The following is a 23329-nucleotide window of genomic DNA, read 5'->3' as shown; positions in this document are numbered from 1 at the left end:
CACACTCCCATAAATCTGGGTTACCAATCCTCTCTCTCTCTCTCTACCCCCCCCTCGTTAAAACCAGCATTTCATCCTTCAAAGAAAAGCCACCAAAAATGGGAGCATGAACGAATTATCATACTTAACTATTTCATGGAGAGTGGTGTGCTGCTTTTAAATCTAAAAATACTCTCTGACTATTAAGCCCTGTGTTTATTTTTTTCACCTTTCACCTGTTTTCCTAAATATCCTTTGGTAACAGACTGGTTCAGACTAAAGAATACAATATCCCTTAAGACCACATGAGCTTCGATAACCAAGAAGAGACACACCTGTGCCCGTCAGGCACACCCACCCCAACAGGACCTGCACTGTTGGCTGAAGAGGCTGCGCGGGGCAACGAAACTGGAGAAACAACAACACTTACGAGGCATCCGAGGGAAAGCTCAAGGGGTGTCTGCATGCAATGGTTCAAAACGCGGAGGAACACAGTGACTAAGAAAAATAAATCACAATGGTTATCACAGAGCTAATGACAAAGAAGAAATTGCAGAAAAAAATGACAGAGATCCATTATCTATTGCAGCTCCAACAACATATTACAATCTCCATCCCCTAAAACCTAAACTCTAGATTCACATGGCATTTTTCATCAACATAGGCACTCCATCCCTTTCTTCCCTCAGCTCTGCCTTCCCATGATCCCTCACATAGGACAACGAGTAAAGATTTTTTCTTCTTAAGATCCCAAATGTGTCCCCATATTGTGGATTATCATAAACCCATTCTTTAAAAGTCCATTCCCCACAAAATCCAAAATAGTGGCACAAATTTATTGAACCGCCCAGAGTGTTGAATATCAAATGCTACTTACAGTTCTGAAATCAGCATAACCCTAGTAACTAAAGAACAAGCAGGTATCTTATAGTAGGATAGAAATAGAATTTTTTTGCGTATATCATTAGCAAAATTATGCAGCTAGATAATCCCTGTTTATAATGGGGGGGGGGGGGCGGCTACATAATTAATGCTTTATTAAACTCTGCTCGGAAGATCTGAGAAAAAGAATCTGAGCCAGCTGCGCTGTTTAATATTCTCTCTGATGGAGGTGTGTGCGTAGGTGGTTCATTTGAAATCCTCCCTTCAACATTACACTTCAACATCTCTGACACCTTGCTGGTGGTGGTGGTGTTTTTCCTCCTTTGTCTTACTCTTATCTTTTAAGGCAAAGAACATAAAACGTTTAATTAGCAACAGAAGAGTCTAAGAACAGTGATGCTTAAAAAGCTGTGTTTCTATGAAACATTGATCCGGTTCATGCGGGAAGGCTTTGTGCTGGAGAAAAATCTCAGGATTCATGCAATTTTAATGAAAGTGCTTCAGAACTCCACTTCCTCTTGTGTGTTTGGCCTCCTGCTCAGTCCCCTGAATATTTCAAACACCTCTACTCCTGTGGCTCGGAAGGTCAGAAGTGGGCGCAGCATTTGTAGGAGTAAGAAATGTTATAAGAATTTGAATAGTACTTACAAAAGGATAACAAATATCTCAATTGTTTATTTCATGAGCTAAAAAACTGTTCAGATTAAAAAGGAATAAATAATGATACCCAATCTTACCTATTTACTGTCATTTCCTGGATAGTTTTCTTTATTCAAAAGATATATGCTCATTGTTCAGTTTTTTAAAGAAAATCCAAATGTTTAAGAAAAAGAAAACATTCAAAAGCCCACATCTAGAGATAATCATTAACACTGTGAACCTCGTTTCAAACCCCTATGCAGGGAGTCATTTGGACCTGTGTTACCTGTACTTTCATGCTATGCTTGCCTTGCTAAAATGTGCCCTCTGCCTCAAGTATATCAAAGAAAGGCATCCTGCTAATAGAGATCACCTCGTTTTAAAAATATATTTTTATATATTTTTAGAGAGAGAGGTAGGGAGAGGGAGAGAGAGAAACATCTATGCACGAGCAAAGCATCAATCGGTTGCCTCATGCGTGCCCCCTACCGGGGATTGAATCTGCAACCCAGGCATGTGTCCTGACCAGGAATCAAACCAGCAACCTTTCAGTGCACGGGCAAAGCCCAACCAACTGAGCCACACTGGCCAGGGCAAGGTTACCTCATTTTTAATGGCTGCATACAACTCCGATGTGTGATTGTACCATATTTCACTACCATTAACACAGTGTTGAATTCTGCACATCTGTCTGCACACATCTCCAATTTTCCTGCCCTACTTGATAAATGATAAGGAGTGCCTTCACCAAAGGGAAGCCTGCCTCCACATGGACACCATGCCGAACTGGATCCCGGAAAGGATTCACATGAGAGTCACCCTTGGCTGCACACTCTTGCCAAAACTGGGCTGTGTCCATTTTGTGTTTTAGTTATATGCTGCCCATCTTAACCTCATTTGTCATTTAGACATTTAGGATGCTTTTGCTGCTCAGAAGTACATCATTTTTATGTATCAAAAATCACCCACCTTTATTCTGCAGTCTCTAAACCTTATCAATCACATTTGGAAAGTATTTCTGCAGCTCAAGAGCACCTGTATTTTTCTCTTACTGCTTTATACTCTTTAACCTTCATATTTTCCAGCCACCTGAAATTTGTTTTAGTATAAGGTGTGATACAAAGGATCCATTTTTATTTTGTTTTCCAAGCTGATAGGTAACTACCAAACATGATTTACTGAATAATCCATTTTTTTCTTCACTGGTTTGAAATGCTACCTCTATCATATACCAAAATTACCACAATATACTGATACTACCTATTTCTGGACTTTCTTTTCTGTTCCATTGACTGAGTTATTAAGTGATCAATTTAAGGTCTATTCCAGCAACCAAAGGATGGACTGACAGTTTCAAATTCTGTCTCTACAGTTAACGAATGGCTGTGCTACTTTGGATAAGGCCCTGAACCTCTCTGTGCCTTAACTGCCTCATCAGTAAGATGGGTATAACGGTAACTACCTCATAGGGTTTTTATGGAGTTACACTAAATGGTAAGAGTCTATACATGTGCCTTATCATCAACACTAAAAGTAAGCAAAGAGACCTGATCCCTGCCGTTAGGAGTTTAGAGAACAATGAGGGAGACAGGCATTTAGTCACGTGGCCACAAAATTAATGCACAATGACAAACCACAATAAATGAATTAAGGGGAAACTCATACAATCTGGCAGATCAGGGAAGGTGCTTCCAGGAAGTAACACTTGAATCAAGGGCTAACGGATGTGCAGGCGTGAAGTACCCCCAGGGTGATGGGAGGGTGGGCCGTCAATCAGGCGCATGGGCCTGGCCGCAAGTCACACCTACACCTGCCTGTTCTGGGGCACTCCTGTGTGCTTCATCGCGTCCTCAGAGTGAGACTCCATGACCACCTCTTCCAAAAAGCCAGAGATATGGTCTTCCATAAGAAAGATAATGATGTACATCATATCATAGAATCTTATTCATTCAACAGTAACTATCTGAGCTTCAGCAAAACACAAGAAGCAGTTCTTTAACTTCAAGACTAACCTTTCTGAATTAAAGTATGCAAGAGTTCGTGAAACCAACATCTGTTATTTTTTTACATGCAAATAACAGTACCTTTCTCAGGTCTGGAATCATCTCTGCTGGTCAGAGTTCCCCTGACTACACCTGATAAACAGCCCTCAACTTTTCTACATGCTGAAGACACACTGTGTCAGCCATGGCCTCTCTACCACAGCACCCTCGCATTCCTTGGTTGTACTTGAGACAGTGTCTAATTATGTATTTGCATGATTATTGCTCTGTCTTCTACACTACATGCCAGTTCCGTGCAGGCAGGGAATGAGTATTTTATTCACCTCTCTGTACCCAGAGCTCAGCACAGAGCCTGGGAGGTAATCGATTTCATGTCTACTGTTTGTAAGGCAGATGGATGACCAGAGCCCAATGTGAGGGGAAACCGGCACGAAATCAGGGGCAGAGGCAAGGGTCAGATCACGCAGGCCCTTGCAGCTCGCTACTTAGGATTTTGGTCTTTGCAACCAGAAGTGGCAGGGACATACTCGAGTTTTGAAAAGATCACCCAGGTCAAAATGTGGCCTGACTGGAGACAGGAGGGAAAGGCTGACTACTAACCTTGATACAAAATGTGAGACTACAACGTAGGAAGGAGTCATTATCAAAAGTCAAAATGGGAAGGGAAACTGAAATAAAGTCTATTCCCCACAGTGGAGTCCCAGTTCTGAGCAGATTCATTCATCCAAAAAATAAAATAAAATTGTATTGATCAAAGAGAAAGGGAGAGGGAGAGAGATAGAAACATCAATGATCAGAGAGAATCACTGATCAGATGCCTCCTGCACACCCCCAACTGGGGACAGAGCCTGCAATCCGGGCATGTGCCCTGACCCGGAATCGAGCTGTGACCTCCCGGTTCATAGGGTCGATGCTCAACCACTGAGCCACACAGCCAGGCCATCCAAGGGATATTAATTATCAACTATGAAAAGACATCTCCTGTGTATTAAATACAGTGCATATACAAACAATATTAAATCAAGACCACAAAGCCTAGTGGGTAAAGGCCTTTGCACTGCCACATTTGTAACTCAACAGCACCACGGTTTATTACTCTTTATTCCATGAGGCGGAATCTTTGACTCTGCTTTTCCAATTTAAAAGTTAACATTGGCTCCAGAAATTTGAAGATATTCTGCAGAAGCTGAAAGAAAACAAGCTTTACTCCAGAAATGACCTCACAGCCTATTTGTCTCAGAGCTCGAGGCACTTTTCACTGAAGCCGCCAAAGAGAGCCAGGCCCCAGAGAAGGCCAAACCACCCAGAAAGGCACACTCGTGCCCAATCAGCAGCCACCGCAGCGCGCTGCGAGCTCTTGCCAGACATGTCCTCTCTGGGAGGAAGCTGGACGTGGCCTGCCCGTCTCAGGGCTGGGAGACCAGTCACAGGCCACGGAGGCAGTATGCCTGAGAGAGGGTCACAGGTTAGACTAGATGGGGTGGGGAGGTTGTGTTTCATGGCAGTGGGTCCTCCACTGTGTTCTATTTTGTTTGGGGTGGAGAGCAGGGGGTATTGTTTTTCCATCCATGGCTTCCTAAATTTTACATTTTCTGTCCTCAACATAGAAAACCAACCAGAGGTATTTTGCATTCGTGTTCAAAGGGGACCACTGGGAATGTCTCCTATCTTCTGAGGGTGTCTCCCCCTCACTCATTCTGCTTGGCTGGGATGGCACTGCCTCCAAGCCTTCTGTGGAGAAGCTAAGAAGTGACAGGCACCCCGGAGACTTGTGGTGTAAGGGCTGGAGAACGATGCTAAGCTGAGCACTTAGCACCAAACTACCAAGGACATCTTGCAGACGTGCTCTTCGACACTCCACGCGTCCCAGCCACCCTCCTTCCCAGAATCAAAGCCATGACGCTGTTCCTGAGGAAGACTAGGGACCTGGGGAAAACCTACACTTAAAGCAAATGCCAAAGTCACCCTAGCCGGTTCGGCTCAGTGGATAGAACGTCGGCCTGCAGACCGAAGGATCCCGGGTTTGATTCTGGTCAGGGCACATATTTCGGTTGCAGGCTCCTCTCCAGCCAGGGCTTTGGTCAGGGCGCGTGCTGGAGGCAACCAATCGATGTGTTTCTCCCACATCAGTATTTCTCTCTGTCTTTCCCTCTCTAAAAAAGAATGAAAAAATATCCTTTTATTTTTTAAAAAAAGGAAAGAAATGCAAAGGTCATTAGCAGGTTTCTTTTTTATGATGCTTCTACACTTCTTAGAGAAACAGGAAATGCATTCAGGAGAAACCCAAGCAAAAGTTTAACTCCGGGCTCCTTGGAGGGTGAGGCAGGCGCTCAAAATAGTCTGAAGCTAAATGCCTAAACAGTAAACTGGTTTGCCCTCAATCACAGTGACTGCTTGAGAGATTCTTCTATTCCTCATCTTCAATTTAACCCGAGGAAGGTGGGGATGGGAATAAGAAGTAAAGACCATGGAGGGGAAAGAAAATTTAGTGACATACATCTAACTATAAATCACAAGGAAGGAAATGTAGAAACACAAACTCCTCATCCATAGGCTTACTGATCAGGAAAAATCACTGTTTAAATGTGAAGTTTAAAAATAATCTTAGAGCCCTGGCTGGGTAGCTCCGTTAGTGAGAGCATCGTCCCTGATAGGCCAAGGTTCAATCCCCAGTCAGGGCACAAAGAAGAAACAACCAATGAATGCATCCATAAGTGGAACCACAAATCAATGTTTCTCTCTCTCTCTCAAATCAATTTTTAAAAAGTAAATGGATTAAAAAAGATCTTATAGCAACATAGCACAGTGCCTGGCATATAAATTCTCAGTGTATTTTAGCTAATATGATAGATCCTTTTTTCCCAATATTAGGCCTGCTGCATAACTGGGTTTTGGCCTGCTTTTTTCACTTACCAATAACCATAAATATTTCCCTACATAAATAAATACTGCCCTACAGGTAAAACGGCTTATATACACTCCATAGCAGCGGTCACCAACCTTTCGGACCCCACGGACCACCGGTTGGTGACGGCTGCTCCATAGTATGGACATACAATAATTTATTTCCCTATCCCCTCTAGGGGACATTTAGGTTGTTTCCAATTTTTCACTACAATACCTACTAAAGTGAACAACTGTGGGCACAAGTTTCGTATGCTTACATATTTATTTTCCGTGGGTAGATTCCAGAAAACATAATTACAAGGAAGAGAACTGCTGAGTTCTTCCATATATTGCCAGAAGTGTCTCAACAGTTTACACTCCCACCACCAATGAGAACGCATGTTCCTGCACCCTTGCTTTCTAAGTTCTCATCTTTTCATCTATGCAGTTCAAAAGAATGAAAAATGTCATAAACTGCTGCTTGATTCCCATGATTTGTATATTTGTATCCTGGCCACTTGCAGTTCTTCCTTATTGCCTTTCCATATGTTTTTCTAACTTGTCTATTAAGGTGCTCATCTTTATCGTACTTATTACTATATGCTTTAACATAGTTCTTAGTTTGACATTTAAGATTGGAATACAACTCACAGCTGAGAATTACTGCCAGTTACCAACTTTGAAACTAGCTGGTCTGGATTAAAATCCTGGCTCTGCCCCTGAAACTGTGTAGCCTTGGGCAATTTACTTAACCTCTCTGTGCTTCAGTGCTCCTTGGTAAAATAAGAGCAAGAATGCCCTTATATGATGGTTGCCGTGGGTAGTTAATGAGTTAAAATAATGCCTAGCCATGCTAGCCCTTTTTACAATTAAGGAAGTCTATTTTAAATGTACAAATTTACAATTTATGAGGGCATGCTTTAATTTAACACTAAATTGACTCTTAAAAAAATCTGATGTAGTCCTGGCCATTGTGGCTCAGTTGGGTGGAGCGTTGTCCTGTGTACCAAAAGGTCACAGGTTTGATTCCCAGTCAGGGCACATATGGGAGGCAACTGATTAATGTTTCTCTCTCGCATTAATATTTCTCTCTTTCCTTCTTCCTTCCACTCTCTCAAAAATAAAGAAAAAGTGTATCCTTGGGTGAGGATTAAAAAACAACAAAAGAAGAAAGCACTTGATCGTTTTTTAAAAATCTGATGTATTTTTTAAGCACAAATAAACAAATTAAAAACATATACACAGGCTAATTCCACAGATGGACAAATAGACAGATAGATAATAGAAAAGAAACATAAAGGATGCATTAATCCCACATATGTCTACTGACTGCCCGCCGTGGGACAGGCACTGGGACACAATGAAGGACAGAACAGAAATCCTTTATACTCACCCTGGGTGATGCCAACAAGGAAACTGATGCTCGCAGTGCAGTGGGCCAACCTCTACATTGGGAAGTATTCTGGGCAGTTTTCATTGCACATGGAAAGGCATTTGACCCCCACCAAATGAGAGGTTATATTTCCGTAAGAAAGTATCAAGCTGAGATGTAGTGATTACTCAAGTACCAAGTACAAGAGAGGAAAGGGAATGTCCACAGAGGACAGCATGGTGCAAAGGCTTAGAGGCAGGGATACTGTGTGATACAAAGGGAAGTGTAAAAGATAATCATACAAATAAAGAGCTGTGAGAGATGAGACTAGATCTGCAAACGGGGGTCAGATCATGGTTCAAACTCCTCTACGGGATTGATAAGGACCTTGTGCTGGGAGCCATTAGGAGCCACTGAAGAGGTTAAGGCAGAGGAGCAACATCAGGTGTGTTCTTCAGAATGACTACAGGTACACTTAGATATGAGTCAGAGGGGAACAAGACAAGGTGCACAAAACGTCAGAACTGATACTCATGCATAAGACCATATTCCTCAGCTCTCGAACTTGGGATTTACGTTGGGGGAGGGGAGTGGGTGTTGAAGTCAAGTGACCAGTGACTTGTCTGGGGTCTCACAGGTCCTCAGAATTGGAAAACTGGCAGGACATCTGAATTCTCTGAACTTCCTCTCCTGGGATCCTATTGATCACGTTCTATACAGACCGGCGGTATTTCACCATTTTCTAAGCGATTTCAAGAGCTTCTCTTGAAGTACGCCTCTGCCTCTTTTCTGAACATTAGTTACAGATTGGATGACTCCACAAATGGCCGCTTTTATGCTACATAATCAACCCCCCTTGTCCTGAGCAGAAAATTCCTTGATGGTCAGAAACTTGTCAACCACTTATGTAGTTAAATCGTGGAAGCGGGCAAGTTTTGATCAGTTGGTGTAGAATTGTACCCTGGACAAGGATAACATTCGCTGTATTCTTCTTTCAATCATCTGATTTCATGAAGGAAGAAGTCTCATTGTATTTCAGGGTATCTACTGTTTGTCAAACATTTGATAATCTCCTGTTTATCAAAAGCAGAATAAACTTCAAGCTCACAGATTTACTCAAGCAAGGGTATCTAGGACTTAACACATCTGTGTGTGGAAATTTCCTATACTTCTATGACAAGTGACAGTGGTTCTTCCATTTATGAAAGTGGTATGATTCATTACTCAATTAAACTCAAATCAATAGTTTAAACATAAATACAGATGCCAAAAGTCATGAAGATAAAACTGAATGACAAATCTGGAGAACAGTCAAATTATTCCACTATAACCATATGAGAAGAGTCTAAAGAAGTTGACTGCCTAAATTCACCTGAATCAACTAGTAGACAGTGACATCAGACACCAAGAATTTAGATCTTATAAAGGGCAAGCCAATACATATCACATGATATCAGCATAATTCACTGCCTCGTAAAAGTAAAGTAATTAAATTTAGACGAGTGCATTGATAAAGAAATTTTATGATAATCTTTCTGGCTAGGACACATTCTTTCATATAAAATGATTTACAGTGAAAATAGATCAAAATGTTTTAAATATGTACATCCTGTGACATTCAAGGTAGTAGAAAGAGCTTTTATATCATGAATTAAATGTATTTTAATCATTATAGAACACTTTTTAAATTTAGATTCTTTATTGTTTAAAGTATTGATTACAAAATACTTGTTGGACAATTTCAATTTTGAAACCACGATCCTTCCCATCTCCCCTGACCAGTTTTCTCAGTGTTAGAGCATTGTCTGCACACCAGAATCACCGGGTCAATTCCTGGTCTGGGCAAGAGAAGGAAGCAACTAATCAATGAGTCTCTCTCCTCCATCTCCATCCTTTTCTTACATTCTCTTTTAAAAAACAATGGAAAAAATATCCTCAGATGAGGATTAAAATTAATAAAAGTAAAATAAATTTAGAGAAGAGATGGATGGTGAGTACTATAAGGATCTCTATGAATAATTGGTACTGGGTTCAAGGTGAAGGTAATGACCAAAAAATGTGGAAAATCTAAAGATTCTGGATTTGTGAGATTTGAAGGGACACAGATACACTGAGAGTAGTGGAAGAATTGAACAGGAAAGAGCCTAATGGAAAACAACTTTATGTTTCTTTAACTTAATTAAAAAGTGTAACAGAAGACAGAACTCAAGGGCAAGGCTGAACACAAGGAACAGAACAGAATCTGTGGATGACAGGACACTAACGCTCATGAGTAAAATCTTGAGGAGGTGTTTGATGAGGAATATCTCCAGAAAGCACGCCCTTCAGTCAGTCGAGAAGCATGATGGAGGCGAGTTACAGCAAAGGGTTTAGGTTTGTAGGTCCCTCTTGCTTAGAAGTAGTCTAATGAGTTACATAAATATGGCCAGCAAGCCACTGTACACAGCGTTTGCTCAACATGAAGAAGCACATTGGAATCCCTCCAGTGAGCAGTAAATGCGAAGAACGAGCAGGGTGAAAGCTGCGCCCACCCTGAGGTCAGTTCCCACAGGACACCTCCCCCTTGGGTTATTTCATGACTCAGACGCAGAACCATGTCTGGCTGTTCTCTCCCCAGCCACGCTGCCCAACTGGCACCAAGGCCTCACAGGACATCTCAGGTGCCAGAACTCATCCTTCCCAGAGTGCCGGACACTGTCCACCAGCTGCACTTAGAACCCCATTCAGGGCTTTGGATCCATCAATCATGTCAAAGAGCACAGAGCTAACACATCACAGACAAACTCCACAGTGTGTGCTGCGTGCATCTGCAATCCTCAAAAACAACTTCATCAACAACTTCAGATTCCCACGGAGCTGGCTGATGTGCTAGATGAGGGCGTGTCATTGTGTCTGTGTTGGCACTGCCCTTCCACAGGCACAGAAACAGATGCAGGGTGAAGTGTAACCACTCTCCTCTCACTGGCAAAAATCACCGAGACTCATAACTCAAAGCCTCTTCATGGTTCTACAGTCTCTACATTCCAAGGTTAATGAAGCCGTCATTGTACTACCAAGGTAAGAGGCTGCTCAAAAAGTAAACAACTTCACTGTCTAAAATTGATCAGGAACAAAACAGCAGCAAAAAACATGGTTCACCAGAGAAAAATACCTAAATATAAAAAATTACAGGGAAGAAACCTGTAAAATATAAAATGTATTTTTAAAAAAAATATGGAACATGACCCTTATGTATTTAGAAAAGACTGACTCAGCAAAGTAGACTTATAATGTATATTTATGATGGATTATGTGCACATACATAAACTCATAAGCATATATAAATTAATATGTTATAGTCACAGGGAGAGCAAAGACTTCTCACCTCTTACCAACACCTACTTCTACATTGCTGGTACACTGCTGGACTACAATTCCCAGCCTCCTCCCTTCTTCTGTTGCACTTACATCTATTACAGTTGGGTCATATTACGAGTTCCAACCAACTGAACACAAACAAAAGTGATTGTTCCAGTATTAGTTTTCTGTTGTTGCATAACAAATTACCACCAATTTAGCAGTATGAAACAATAACCATCTATTAGCTCAGAGTTCTGCAGGTCAGAAGCCTGGGCCAGCTTGACTGGGTTATCTGTTTAGCATCTCACGAGGCAAAAATCAAGGTATGAGCTAGACTGGGCTTCTGTCTGCAGGCTCTAGGGGAGAATTCCTTTTCCATCAGGTTGTTGGCAGATCCATTTCTTTAAGGCTGTGGGCCTCGGATCTCTGATTCCCAGCTGGCTGTCATCCAAGAGCTATTCTCTGCTCCTAGAGGCTGAGTGCATTCCTTCCCACATGGCCCCCTCCACCTTTAAACAGCAGCGGCATGTCCAGTCTTTCTCATACTCCAATCTCTTTGACGTGCCCTTCTGGTACCAGCCAGAGAAAATGCTCTGCTTTTGAAGCACTCATGTGATTAGAGCAAGCCCAACCATAAAATTCTCCCTTTTGCCATAAAAGGTAACAATCTTGGGAGTGACATCTTTTCATAGGGACAGGCTGACCCACACTCAGAGGAGAGAGGACTATATAGGAGGGAGGCCATCGAGGGCCTTAGCATTCTGCCCAGCACACACCTCTTCCAGGCCTGGCCCATGAAAATCTCCCATTCTTGTTCCAGTCTACTCATTCCCTTTGGCAACCTTAAAATTCATGTGTTAAAGATAGTGGAACCCTAATCAGCCTGGGTCCATGAAGCAGATAGGAAATATGAATGAAACAAGCATTGAGCAACAAAGATTCATTAAAAGGTCTTTGTTAAACTAAAGCATTAGGCCCTCTTGCAAAGGTGATATTAACACAACCAAACCAACTGGTTGAAAATTAGATCAAAAGAAGAACTTCCATTGTGGTAACTGGCAAATGGAACTGACTAGAAGAAAACAGGTCAAAAGTGTTCTAAGGTTTTGAAATAATTTTATTGCCCACATCATCCATATTCTGGAACAATATATCCTGAATTTCAAGTTGTACTAAATGTAAAATCTTCATAAATAGTAGTTATTCCTGAAGCATCAGGCTTAGATGATGTTAGTAGTGTTTGAACGTATTTGTTGGTAGTCTGCAAAACCACGTGACAGGTGTCACATCCATGATGTTTCAATAGGTAGAGTTACAGCACTCCTCTGAGTCTTTATTACCCACTAGAGGCCTGGTGCACAAAATTCGTGTACTGGGGGGGGGCGGGGGCTCAGTCTGGCTTCCGCCCTCTCACAGTTCAGGACCCCTCGGGGGATGTCCTGTGGGGAGTGGGCCTAAGTCGACAGTCAGACATCCCCCTCATAGTCTGGGACCCCTCACTCCTTACCACCCACCTGCTCCCTGCTCCTTACTGCTTGGCTCACTGCTCCTTAGTGCTGCCGCAAAGGTGGGAAAGGCTCCCGCCACCACCGCTGTGCTCACCAGCCATGAGCCCAGCTTCTGCCTGAGCAGCATTCCCCCTGTGGGAGCGCACTGACCTCCTGCGTTGAGCATCTGCCCCCTGGTGGTCAGTGCGCATCACAGCGATCAGTTGTTCTGGTCATTCCGCCGTTAGGGTCGCTTAGGCTTTTATTATATAGATTACAGACCATATAAAGCCTCAAGCATTTGGGCTTCAAAATGGTTATGGAAATAAAGAAAATATAATCCCCCAAACTGAGAAATGTTGTACTGTAAATTTTAAAAATATATATTTTTATTGATTTCAGAAAGGAAGGCAGAGGGAGAGAGAGATAGAAACATTAATGATGAGAATCATTAATCAGCTGCCTCCACGCCCCCTACTGGGGATTGAGCCTGCAACCAGGACATGTGCCCTGACCTGGAATCAAACTGTGACCTCCTGGTTCATAGGTCAATGCTCAACCACTGAGTCATGCTGGCCGGGCTACTGTAAAATTTTATATTTTGCCGACTGCTGCCTTAACATGCCCTACACAAGCTGTTAGCACCTACCCAGGTGAACAAGTACACCAGTGTGATAGGTGACCCATCCCCTTTCTTGCTGCCCCTGACCACGACCTAATAACATTCAAACGCACCAAGGAAATCCCCCTCTAGCCAGCCTTCTCTTGTGCACTCCAACCTGAACTCCAATACAGGCACTTGCCTGGAGTCCCCATGCTCCTCACCTTGGCTCCTCACCTGCTTGGTTGAGCCTGCTCCCCTGGTCCTCTCCCCACTGTCCCTCTCTTGGTGTTCAGTGTCTCCCTCCCCTCCCCTCCCCTCCCCTCCCTTCCTCCTCTCTCTCTCTCTCTCTCTCTCTCTCTCTCTCTCTCTTTCTCTCCCTCTCTCTCTCTCTCTCTCTCCCCCCCTCCCTCCCTCCCCTCCCCCCCCTCGGACCTGTGGGTATAATAAACTTTGTTTTCCTGAACCTTTCTGGGTTCCCTCTTGTGGGCACACTGACTGATTATCGCACCTAAGATCACAGAGCAAGGGCACAAAGGATCAAAGAAAAGAAGGGGGAAAGGGAGAGGAAGTCAAGGAAATCCTTTGCTTTCTTACCCCCCAGTATCTTGCCCATCTGGCGTTAACTTCTGAAGGCCTGCTCATTCTGAGGGACCCTGCAGCTGCCCTTAAATTCCACCTCACCTGATTCTCATTACGGAGCCCCTCCTTTCGAAAGACCCACTTATATGTGGAATCTAATGAACGTAAGGCCCACTTTTATGAAAGACCCACTTGAGCACCTGTTTTCACTAACCACAAGAAATCCAAAGAGGATTTTCACTTTTATGAAAAAAGGCAAAAAGTGAAATTTAGCGTTTAGTGAGCCCTGACAGAGGCAGCCGTGCCCCGGCAGCCACAGTGGCCCACCAAGCACCTTCCCTGGAAAGCACCCCCCCCCTCCCCAGCACCCCGACATCAAGCCGCCAGAGCTTGCCCTGCGTCTGTGAGCACCTGCACTTTATCTCGATTTATTCTGTGCTTTCATTAGCAAGATGTGTCCCAGGTTATCAGAAGAACCTAAGAGAGCTCTAAGGGTGCTAGGCTTAGCATAAAATGACTCAATTAAGCCTTTGGGTTGTGGTGAATGAAATGAAAAATGTGCATGCCTTGAATTGTGGGTGTGGAAACCCTCGAACATGATTCCATATAAATTAATGGCAATTGCTTCATTGCTTTACACCATTTCTGCTTATGGACGTCTTCATAGGAACACTCTACTTTCAGGAAATACAGTGGGGAAACCTGTATTCACCTATCAGTGGGTCTTTTTTAAAAGTATTGTTCACAGTATTACAGATGTCCCCCAATTTCCCCCCCGCTAAGCTCCCCTCCTCCCAGCCTCTGCCCCAGCCCAGGCCTTCACCACACTATTGTCTGTGTCCATGAGTTATGCATATATGCATATAAGTTATTTGGTTAATCTTTTCCTATATCCCCCTCACCCCTACCTCTGAGATCTGTCAGTCTGTTCCATGCCTCTGAACCTGTTTTGTTAATCAGTTTTATTATGTTCATTAGATTCCACATATAAGTGAGATCATGTGGTACTTGTCTTTCTTTGACTGACTTATTTCACTCAGCATAATATTCTCCAGGTCCCTCCATGCTGTCGGAAAGGATAAGAAATTATTCTTTTTTAGCTCCATAGCATTCCAGTATATAAATGTACCACAGCTTTTTTATCTACACATCTACTGATGGGCACTTGGGCTACTTCCAGATCTTCGTAGAGGTGCATATATTCTTTCATATTTCCTAGGATATATTCCTAGAAGTGGGGTCACTGGGTCAAATGGCAGTTCTATTTTGAATTGTTTGAGGAAACCCCATACTGTTTCCACAGTGGCTGCACCAGTCCGCATTCCCACCAGCAGGGTACGAGGGTCTGGCCCTTCTCTGTCATTTTCTCAAGGTCCTCCTACTCTAAAGAAAGCCCTCGGGTGGCCTGATGCCCTGGGAATCTGTATGTAGCACAGGAGGCTTGGCAGAATAAAATCTGCTCTGCAAACATAAGCTTCCCCCCTCACCCACTCTCCCAATGATATTTCTCCTAAAAATAGAAAATTTCACCAACCAGGTCTTGCCATTTTCAATAATATTTCTAATTAATTTGGGGGATACTTTAAAATTTTACAAGTAAATTGAAACTAAAATTCATATAAACTCAATTTAAAACATTAAAGAATCACTGTGGGGGGGGAGCAAATATATAACTATGTCAACAAAAACTTTGATCAAAAAGAAGCTGTCTCAAAGGAAATGATTTCCTGTTGCAACTTTCATTTCAAACAAGGTACGTGTCCACTAGCCATGTGTATGAGTCAGCTCGAGCTCATTAACAACTTTTTAAAAAACATGGTTCAAGTTGTCCTTCTTATGCAAGGATGGCACTCTCACAAACATTATCTAAGTCGATCCTGACACCTCTGGAAGGATTTTTAAATATTTGATCGCCCCTCAGAGGAGGCTGCATTTTGAAAACACAAAATTTTAAATATGATAAAGGATGAAGAAATTAGTTAAAACAGAAAGGCACAGAATACCCGTGTAATTAAATGTTTCCAATTGAAGAAGCTGAGTATGACAATAATCACATACCAGACTACATCCTAATACACAGCCTAACCAAAGGAGTTTCATCACTAAAAACAAAATCAGGAGACAAAGTCTACAATCGGTACATATCCTAACCAAACTCACTGAAAGAAGAAAGCATATTATTTACAGACCGAATTATCCTTTTAGATGTTGAATCAAATACAATAGTTAAAACACTTGTGAATCCTTTTATGCAAATAATGAGTGTTATAGGTTGAATTATTGCCCACCCCCAAAAAAAAATTCACATGCTGAGTTTTATCCCCTAGTACCTCAGAATGTAACCTTATTTGGAAATAGAGTCATTGCAGATCTAATTACTTAAGATGAAGTCATACTGAAGTAGGGCCCCAATCCAATACGATTGGTGTCCATAGAAAAAGGGGAAATCAGGACACAGAGAGACAGCGGAGAATGCTATGTGAACACGAAGGCAGAGATCTGGGTGAGGTGTCTACAGGCATCCCTTGGAGCTCCTGTGGGTTCGGTTCCAGACCACCACAGTAAAGCCACTATCACAATAAAGTGAGCAGTAATATTTTTGCATGGAGAGTCTTTCCTCCAATTTATAAAAAACACAACATCTGTGAGGCTCACTAAAGTAAAGCACAATGAAACGAGGAACGCCCATACAAGCCAAGAAACGCCAAAGATTGCCAAACAACCATCAGAAGCCGGAAGAGAGGCCTGGAACGTATGCTTGCCCAGTGCCTTCAGAGGGAGCTTGGCCCTACCGACACCTTGACCTCAGCCTTCAAGTCTGCAGAAGTACAAGACAATAAATTTCTGTTGTTAAGGTACTAAGTTTGTGATACTTTGTTTTGTAGCTCTAGCAAACTAATATAATGACCTAATAAATTTTACTCTGTAACAGACTTTCATGTTACTATAAAGCAAGTTACATTCACATCAATGCCTGATAAAGCAAAAAAAAAAAAAATTATATAGATTTTTGTAAGAATTTTTGAAGAAGCTGAGTATGACAATAATCACATACCAGACTGCATCCTAATACACAGGATGTGTATGTTACTAATCTGATAATGTTTGTGAGAGTGCCATCCTTGCATAAGAAGGACAACTTGAACCATGTTTTTTAAAAAGTTGTTAATGAGCTCAAGCTTGCTCATAGTATGTTACTAATCTGCTACCAGTGTAAAACAAGTGAAAAACAATATTGCCATTACTCTTGCTAAAATGAAATCTCAATATGAATAAAACACTAAAAGTAGAATAATACAAGCTTATTTTCCTTACTAGAGGGCCAGTGCATGAAATTCGTGCATGGGGGGTGGGGGTCGGAGGGTCCCATCAGCCCAGCCTGCACCTTCTCCAATCCGGGACCCCTCAGGGGATGTCCGACTGCAGGTTTAGGCCTGATCCCGGGGATCGTGCCTAAACTGGCAGTCAGACATCCCTCTCACAATCCTGGACTGCTGGCTCCTAATCGTTCACCTGCCTGCCTGCCTGGTCACCCCTAACTGCCCCCCGGTACCAGCCTGATCGCCCCTCAGCCCCTCACTGTCTCTGCATGCTGGCCTGATTGCCCCTAACTGCCACCCCTGCTGGCCTGGTTGCCTCTAACTGCCCCCCCTGCCATCCTGGTCACCCCTTACTGCCCCCCCTGCCAGCCTGGTCACCCCAACTGCCCCCCTGCTGGCCTGGTTGCCCCCAACTACCCCCCTTGCTGGCCTGGTTGCCCCCAACTACCCGCCTTGCCAGCCTGGCCGCCCCCCCCACACACACACACCCCCACACACCGGCCTGGTCGCCCCATGCAGCCTGCTTGTTCAGTCATTTGGTTGTCCCTCACTAACCCCCGTGCCGGCCTGGTCATAGGCAGCCATCTTGTGAGGGTGTGATGGTCAATTTGCATATTACCTCTTTATTATATAGGATTTTACAGGAATAAATAGAGAATACCTTATTTATTCTAACTGCATGGTAAATTACATCTTTATAACCAGTAAAGTAATAAAGTTTATGAAAGTAAAAAGATTATCAATTTTTGTTATTTTAAGATGTTCTTCCACTCTAGTAAAATTTATTTGGCAAAAGCAGTTTTCACCTCCAAATAGCTGAGATATTGAAAAGAATTGTCAACAACAAGGTAGAAATAGTCAATTCTAAACCAAGAGAATAGTTATGACACATCTAATCAGATATTTCAAATCAGTGGGCAAACATTAAACATATACTGCTTTTTCATACAAATATCATCCCTCCCTCACATAAGCAAATACACACACACACACACACAGGAGAAACATTTGCCTCACGAGGGATCTTCCACTTAAGAAACATAGACTATCTAATACAGCAAATCTGTTCTAAAAAGGAAATAATTCTAGGTCTAAAGCTTCCTTTGTAGATAAGATCAGGTTCATGAGCTGTGTAGGGAAAATGGAGAATATGGCTATTTCCCTTAACATCTTGGTCACACGCAAACATTGGTACTGGCTTTACACACCCTTAAAAATACACATACATGCCCAGGAAGAATAACCTTTGCCTTGGGTTAAGATTGTGCTACATTAAGCAATGGATAAGACTCTGTGTTGCACCACCTTTAAAATGAAAGACTTTTCAGTAAAAAGAAGCAAATGATGTGGTGATTCTGCATCTGGATTCAGTGTGATAAATACTAATTTTACCACAGGCAGACATCCTACAAGAACCTAAGAAGTTCTTTCACATCACAATTTCAATTTTGTATTCAGAACATTCAAAGCTACATATAACTTCAGGATTTGGCTGAAATGGAGCCTTCTGATTATTTCTGTTAAGGAAGCCAAACTAAAAAAAATTCTAGCTTCTATAATTTCCTCATGCTCATTCTTGCCAATATAAGGGACAGTATTTTAACCTAATAAAATTATCCTTCATATTAACAGCATTTAGTGAACACTTTGTGTGTGTGTTCTACAAACTCGCTTATGTTCACATCAATTCTAAGAAATTGGTATTATCCTCATTTTAGCAAGGACAGATGCAGAAGTTAAAGAACTTGCTCAAGGTCATAGCAGAGGAGGGGTCAAGGCCTTTCCCACCCTAAAGCCAAGGCTCCTAATTGCCTTTTAGGGCACCAAGATTTGCAAAAGGAAGTCCTCAGAATCAACGTGGGGGAAAAAAAAAAAAAGAAAGAAAGAAAGGTGTGGGGTTGGTAAGCCTGGTGCTGAGGTCTGCCCTAGAGAAGTGACAAGTATCTGAAATAAAACAGGTCAGTGGCATCAAAGACATCCTGCCTGGACCTTACAACCTTACGGGTGGTGCCTATGCTGGGTCTGTAATCTGAGGGGATTTGAAGCATAAAGTTATGAGAGGCCTTCCAAATTACACCAACAATACACTTATATTCACAAACATTTCTGGCAGAGAGGTCGCAGAAAGATCCAATTTGAAGAGCAAAAATGATGCCACTGATGGGCATTTTCACTAAAATGGTCTCAGTTTCTTTGATTTCCCAAATCGGCCAAAAATAACTGGTTCTATAAAGGCAAGGCAAGTCTGTGGTGACAGAGATGGCACGTGGGTGCACACAAGAGGAATTTCGTGCCGCATCTGTCACCCTAACTTATCCAAGATTCTATAAATCACAACCCTCGCCCTTTCTGGATGTGGTTCCTAGCCGGGCTGCTACTGTAGTTGCCTGGGGAAAACCTCCCTACTTCTGAGGAATTACCAGGAAGCTCAGCATTAATTAAAGCTCATCTATGAAAACAAGATTTAAGGCTAAATTATGAGGAATATTTAAATAAATCAACAAAGCCCTTAGCCAAAGATCCCATAAACTGGAACTGTTTCTGGATTGTAAAAAAATAGTACTCATACTCATTATGTAAGATATAGGTCACACTATAAGCATTCAGGTATTTTTCCCTACATAAAATCCTTCAACCAAGCCCACTGAGATTTAAATCATTAGAATCTGAATTAATGTCTTACAATAATCACAGCTTACTAAACCCACAGAGAAAGATAGCCACATCCGGAATGTAAAAGGCTCACTAAAAAAAAAAAAAAGTGTTAAATATATGATGAGCTGGTTAAGGCTGCAACACCCTTGGGAATGTTTTAAAGACATGCTGACTGCTGGTCAAGCCTTGGCTTGAAAGGAGTTGGACCATCAAGTTCCCCAAGGAAAAGTTGATGCATGAGCTTCCAGAAGGCAGCCCAGTCCTCGCATTCCTCTGAGCCTGCGGACGACCGACCGTGGGAGGAGTGATTCAGAGAGCAGGGAGGAGCACCGACCGCGGACATCCCCGCAGCCACCCTTGGCGCCGGCCACCGTTCGCGCCAGCACATCCCAGGACCATCGGGGGCACCGACGCCGCAAGGTCACCGGGGAAATAGGCGACTTTACATAATCTCCCCCCGCGAGGCACCTGCGCGCCCGGGCGACGGTGCAGCCGGGTCCCCTCCCGGTCGTCCCCGCACTGGGCGGTGCGGAGGCGGGACGCCGGACACTCACGGGCGCCCGCAGCTCCGCACTGAGCCGGGGGTGGCGAATGGAGGGCGGGCTCCCAGTCCCAGCTGCGGCGGCCGGCGGGGCGGGCGATGCGGGCGCAGCCGGGGACAGCGGGGTCCCACGCTCCCGGCCCCTTGCCAGCGCCCAGCGCGCCCCTCGCGGCTCCGCCCGGGACCGCCCCGCCGCGCACCTGCCCCGCGCCTTACCTGAGTGGCTTTATGGAACTGCTTCTTCAGCCCGGCCACCGACATGGTGCTGGAGGGCGCGCGGGCGCGGGCGGCTGCGGGTGCGGGAAGGAGGAAGCGGCGGCGGCGCGGAGCAGCAGGGCCGAGCGGGGCGGCGCGCTCCCGGCCGCCGCTCGTCGTGCAGCCGCGGGGCTGTGGGCGCTGGGGCGCGGAGCGGCGCGGGACGCGGGCTCGTGCGGATAGACACACTGACGTCAGGGGCGGGTGATGCGGCCTCTTAAAGGGGACGCGGGAAGCCCCGCCCCGGGCGCGGGGCTGGCGGACAGGTGCTGCTGGCCCAGCTACCTGGGCGCGGGCGCCCCACGCGCGGACACGGCTCCGCGGAACTCGCGGGCCTGCTGCCTGGTCAGAGGGCCTGGGCGTGTGGTTCGTAGCCCCGCGGCCTGTGCGCTGATCACTTTGATGGCCCAGGCACCCGCAGGACTCAGGTGTCCTGCTGGCGCCCAGGTCGCCACAGCGCGCTGCCTGCCCTTTGAGCCTGGTCTCTGCAGCCTGGGAAGGAAGGAGTGGGTCCTATGGGGAGAATGAGTAAGTCATCGCTCCTACTCTGCCTATCAGCTTGCCTCTGCTTTTACGTGTTTTAGTTTACATGACCAGGACATGATTGGTACCCCAGCTTACAGACAGGATCCCCTTCTATCAGATGTTCCCCCTGTGCCCAAGCAGCGTGGCTGGCCGCAGAAAACATTTGTCAGTATCCCTTAAACCTACAAACGCTAGGAAAAACCACCAGCCCTTCTTTAGTATTTATTTTGGTTTGATACAACTTAACGACTTAAACAGAACAGAATTCTTAAAAATCCTTACAGTTGGGTAAATAAAGTTGAAGTGGGCTATTTACTACAGTAATAGCACTTAAACCTCTGTTTACAGCTATGAAAAGGCCCGAATGTGAACTGGGATTTCACTTACGATAGTGGGTTTCAGATTGCCCATCTAAAACAAGCACTGTCTAATGTGAACAAGCGTGATGCTAAGTCACACAAATACGGCATGTATCACAAAGTATGGATGGATGGGCTCAAGCGAAACTCTGATGGAATTCGATGAATTGGTAGCGGAACAGCCCTAGATGGGTTCTAATTTCTGGGAATTAGCCACTTCCCCTGGTTTTTCTAGGACCGAGGAGCACAAAGGAACGAACTTGAATGCTGTCCCCAGGTAGGGGTGAAAGTTACAAGGAGAGGACAGAGCGACAGAAGGCAAGGTGAGAGACATTGCCAAGGAAGAACCGGAGCCGCATGGCAGCCTGGGAGTACTAGGCATCCCTTTCATTCCGCCACCACCCCTGCTGCTTGAACAGAACCGCAGGCCTCACCTCCACCCCTCCGCAGGCTGCTTGGGCACAGGGGAACATCTGATAGAAGGGGATCCTGTCTGCAAGCTGGGGTACCAACCATGTCCTGGTCATGTAAACTAAAACACGTAAAAGCAGAGGCAAGCTGATGGTGGTGGAGGCGGAACCAGTAAGAAGAGCACGTGGGCTTGTGAGCCAGTCCACGGAGAGAATCAGACGAAATGAGTAAACCTCCAATGTCCCTTCCAGGTACATACATAGAAGTGCACTTTCCAAACACCTTACGGTTAAGTGGGGACACAGGGACACGTTTTTTTCTAGTGGGTTAGGAAGGACAGTGATGATCACTTCTTACAGAGAATGTAACTGTTGGTATGAGAGGCAATAAAGCTTTCGCTTCCCTCTGCAACAGTCTTCTAAACAGCCGTGCTCCATCAACCAGAATCCAGAGTGAGGACCGAGCAGGGCAAAGTCACCAACTGATGTTCAACAGACGTTTAGCGTGAGTGAGAAACCTTGAGTGAGGAATTTTAATAAACTGAGTCTGGAGTTGTTAACTGTGGCCACACTAGTCTGCCCTGACATGCATGCCCATTTCCCAGACGAGGAAGGGACATTCTCCAGTGCCCACATGTATTTTGTTTTTGTCATTAGATGAAGTTGCCTGTTTTATTCTTACAAAAGCCTCACTGACGTTGGGGGAAACTCCGCCCCAGGCCGGAGGGTCCAAGGGAATGGTGGCTCCGTGCACAGACCATATCCTGAGCTTTTACCCTGCATTTGCCTTACCAGCTGGAGAGGGTGAACAGTTAGCTCTGGTGATCCATTCTAAAGGAATGTGTCTCAGAGAAACATCAGCCAGGGAAAGATGCGAGTCCTGCCAATAGGTAGGTGGGGCTACTGAGCCATCAGAATCTAGAACAAACCATTAACGTCACCTGCCCGAGGCCCCAGGAGGCGGTCCGCCCAGAGCACATGGGCCTGCTCGTCACCTATAAGGCCCACCATGGTGAGTCCCCGATTCCTGACCTTAGGGAACTCTGCAAGCCTCTGGACTTACTGCATGAATGGGTGGGGCTCTAGGCTGGAGAGATTCAGAGTTGTCACAATGACTGCCTTTGTACTCTGATAGCTTGGTGATGCCTGTGTACACACACACACACACACACACACACACACACACACACACGCACACAAGACTGCTGTAAAATGCTAATAATGGTTTTGCAGCTGGAGCAGTTCTTAAACTCCAGTGCATCCGGATCCCTGGAGGACGTGTTAAAGCACAAATTGCTGGGCCACATCCCGCCCCCCTCCCCCCCCCCCCCCCCCCCGTTTCTGATGCACTAGGTCTGGGTGGGGACTGAGAATGTGCATCTCAGACAAGCCCCCAGGTGATGCTGACTCTGTCCGGGGGCCGCACTTTGAAAACCACTGGGCTAGTGTGGAACTATTAGGAGGAAACCTTTTGCCTGATTCTCCAAATTTTTA

The 23329-nt window shown here is 44.6% G+C and overlaps 1 protein-coding gene across 1 annotated transcript in view; it reads right to left on the bottom strand.

Annotated features, from left to right (window-relative positions):
• Nucleotides 1-20729, bottom strand: part of SH3GL2 (SH3 domain containing GRB2 like 2, endophilin A1) — a 193887-nt gene extending 173158 nt beyond the window's left edge. The window contains exon 1 of the mRNA XM_079789998.1: nucleotides 20503-20729. Within this exon, the coding sequence (XP_079646124.1) occupies nucleotides 20503-20547 (45 nt within the window). The 5' untranslated portion in view covers nucleotides 20548-20729. The remainder of the gene's footprint in view (nucleotides 1-20502) is intronic.
• Between the last annotated feature and the right edge of the window lie 2600 nt (nucleotides 20730-23329).

The sequence above is a fragment of the Cnephaeus nilssonii genome (genome assembly GCF_951640355.1).
Source record: "Cnephaeus nilssonii genome assembly, chromosome: 14".
Lineage (NCBI taxonomy): Eukaryota > Metazoa > Chordata > Mammalia > Chiroptera > Vespertilionidae > Cnephaeus > Cnephaeus nilssonii.
This window is presented reverse-complemented; position numbering and strand designations above follow the sequence as displayed.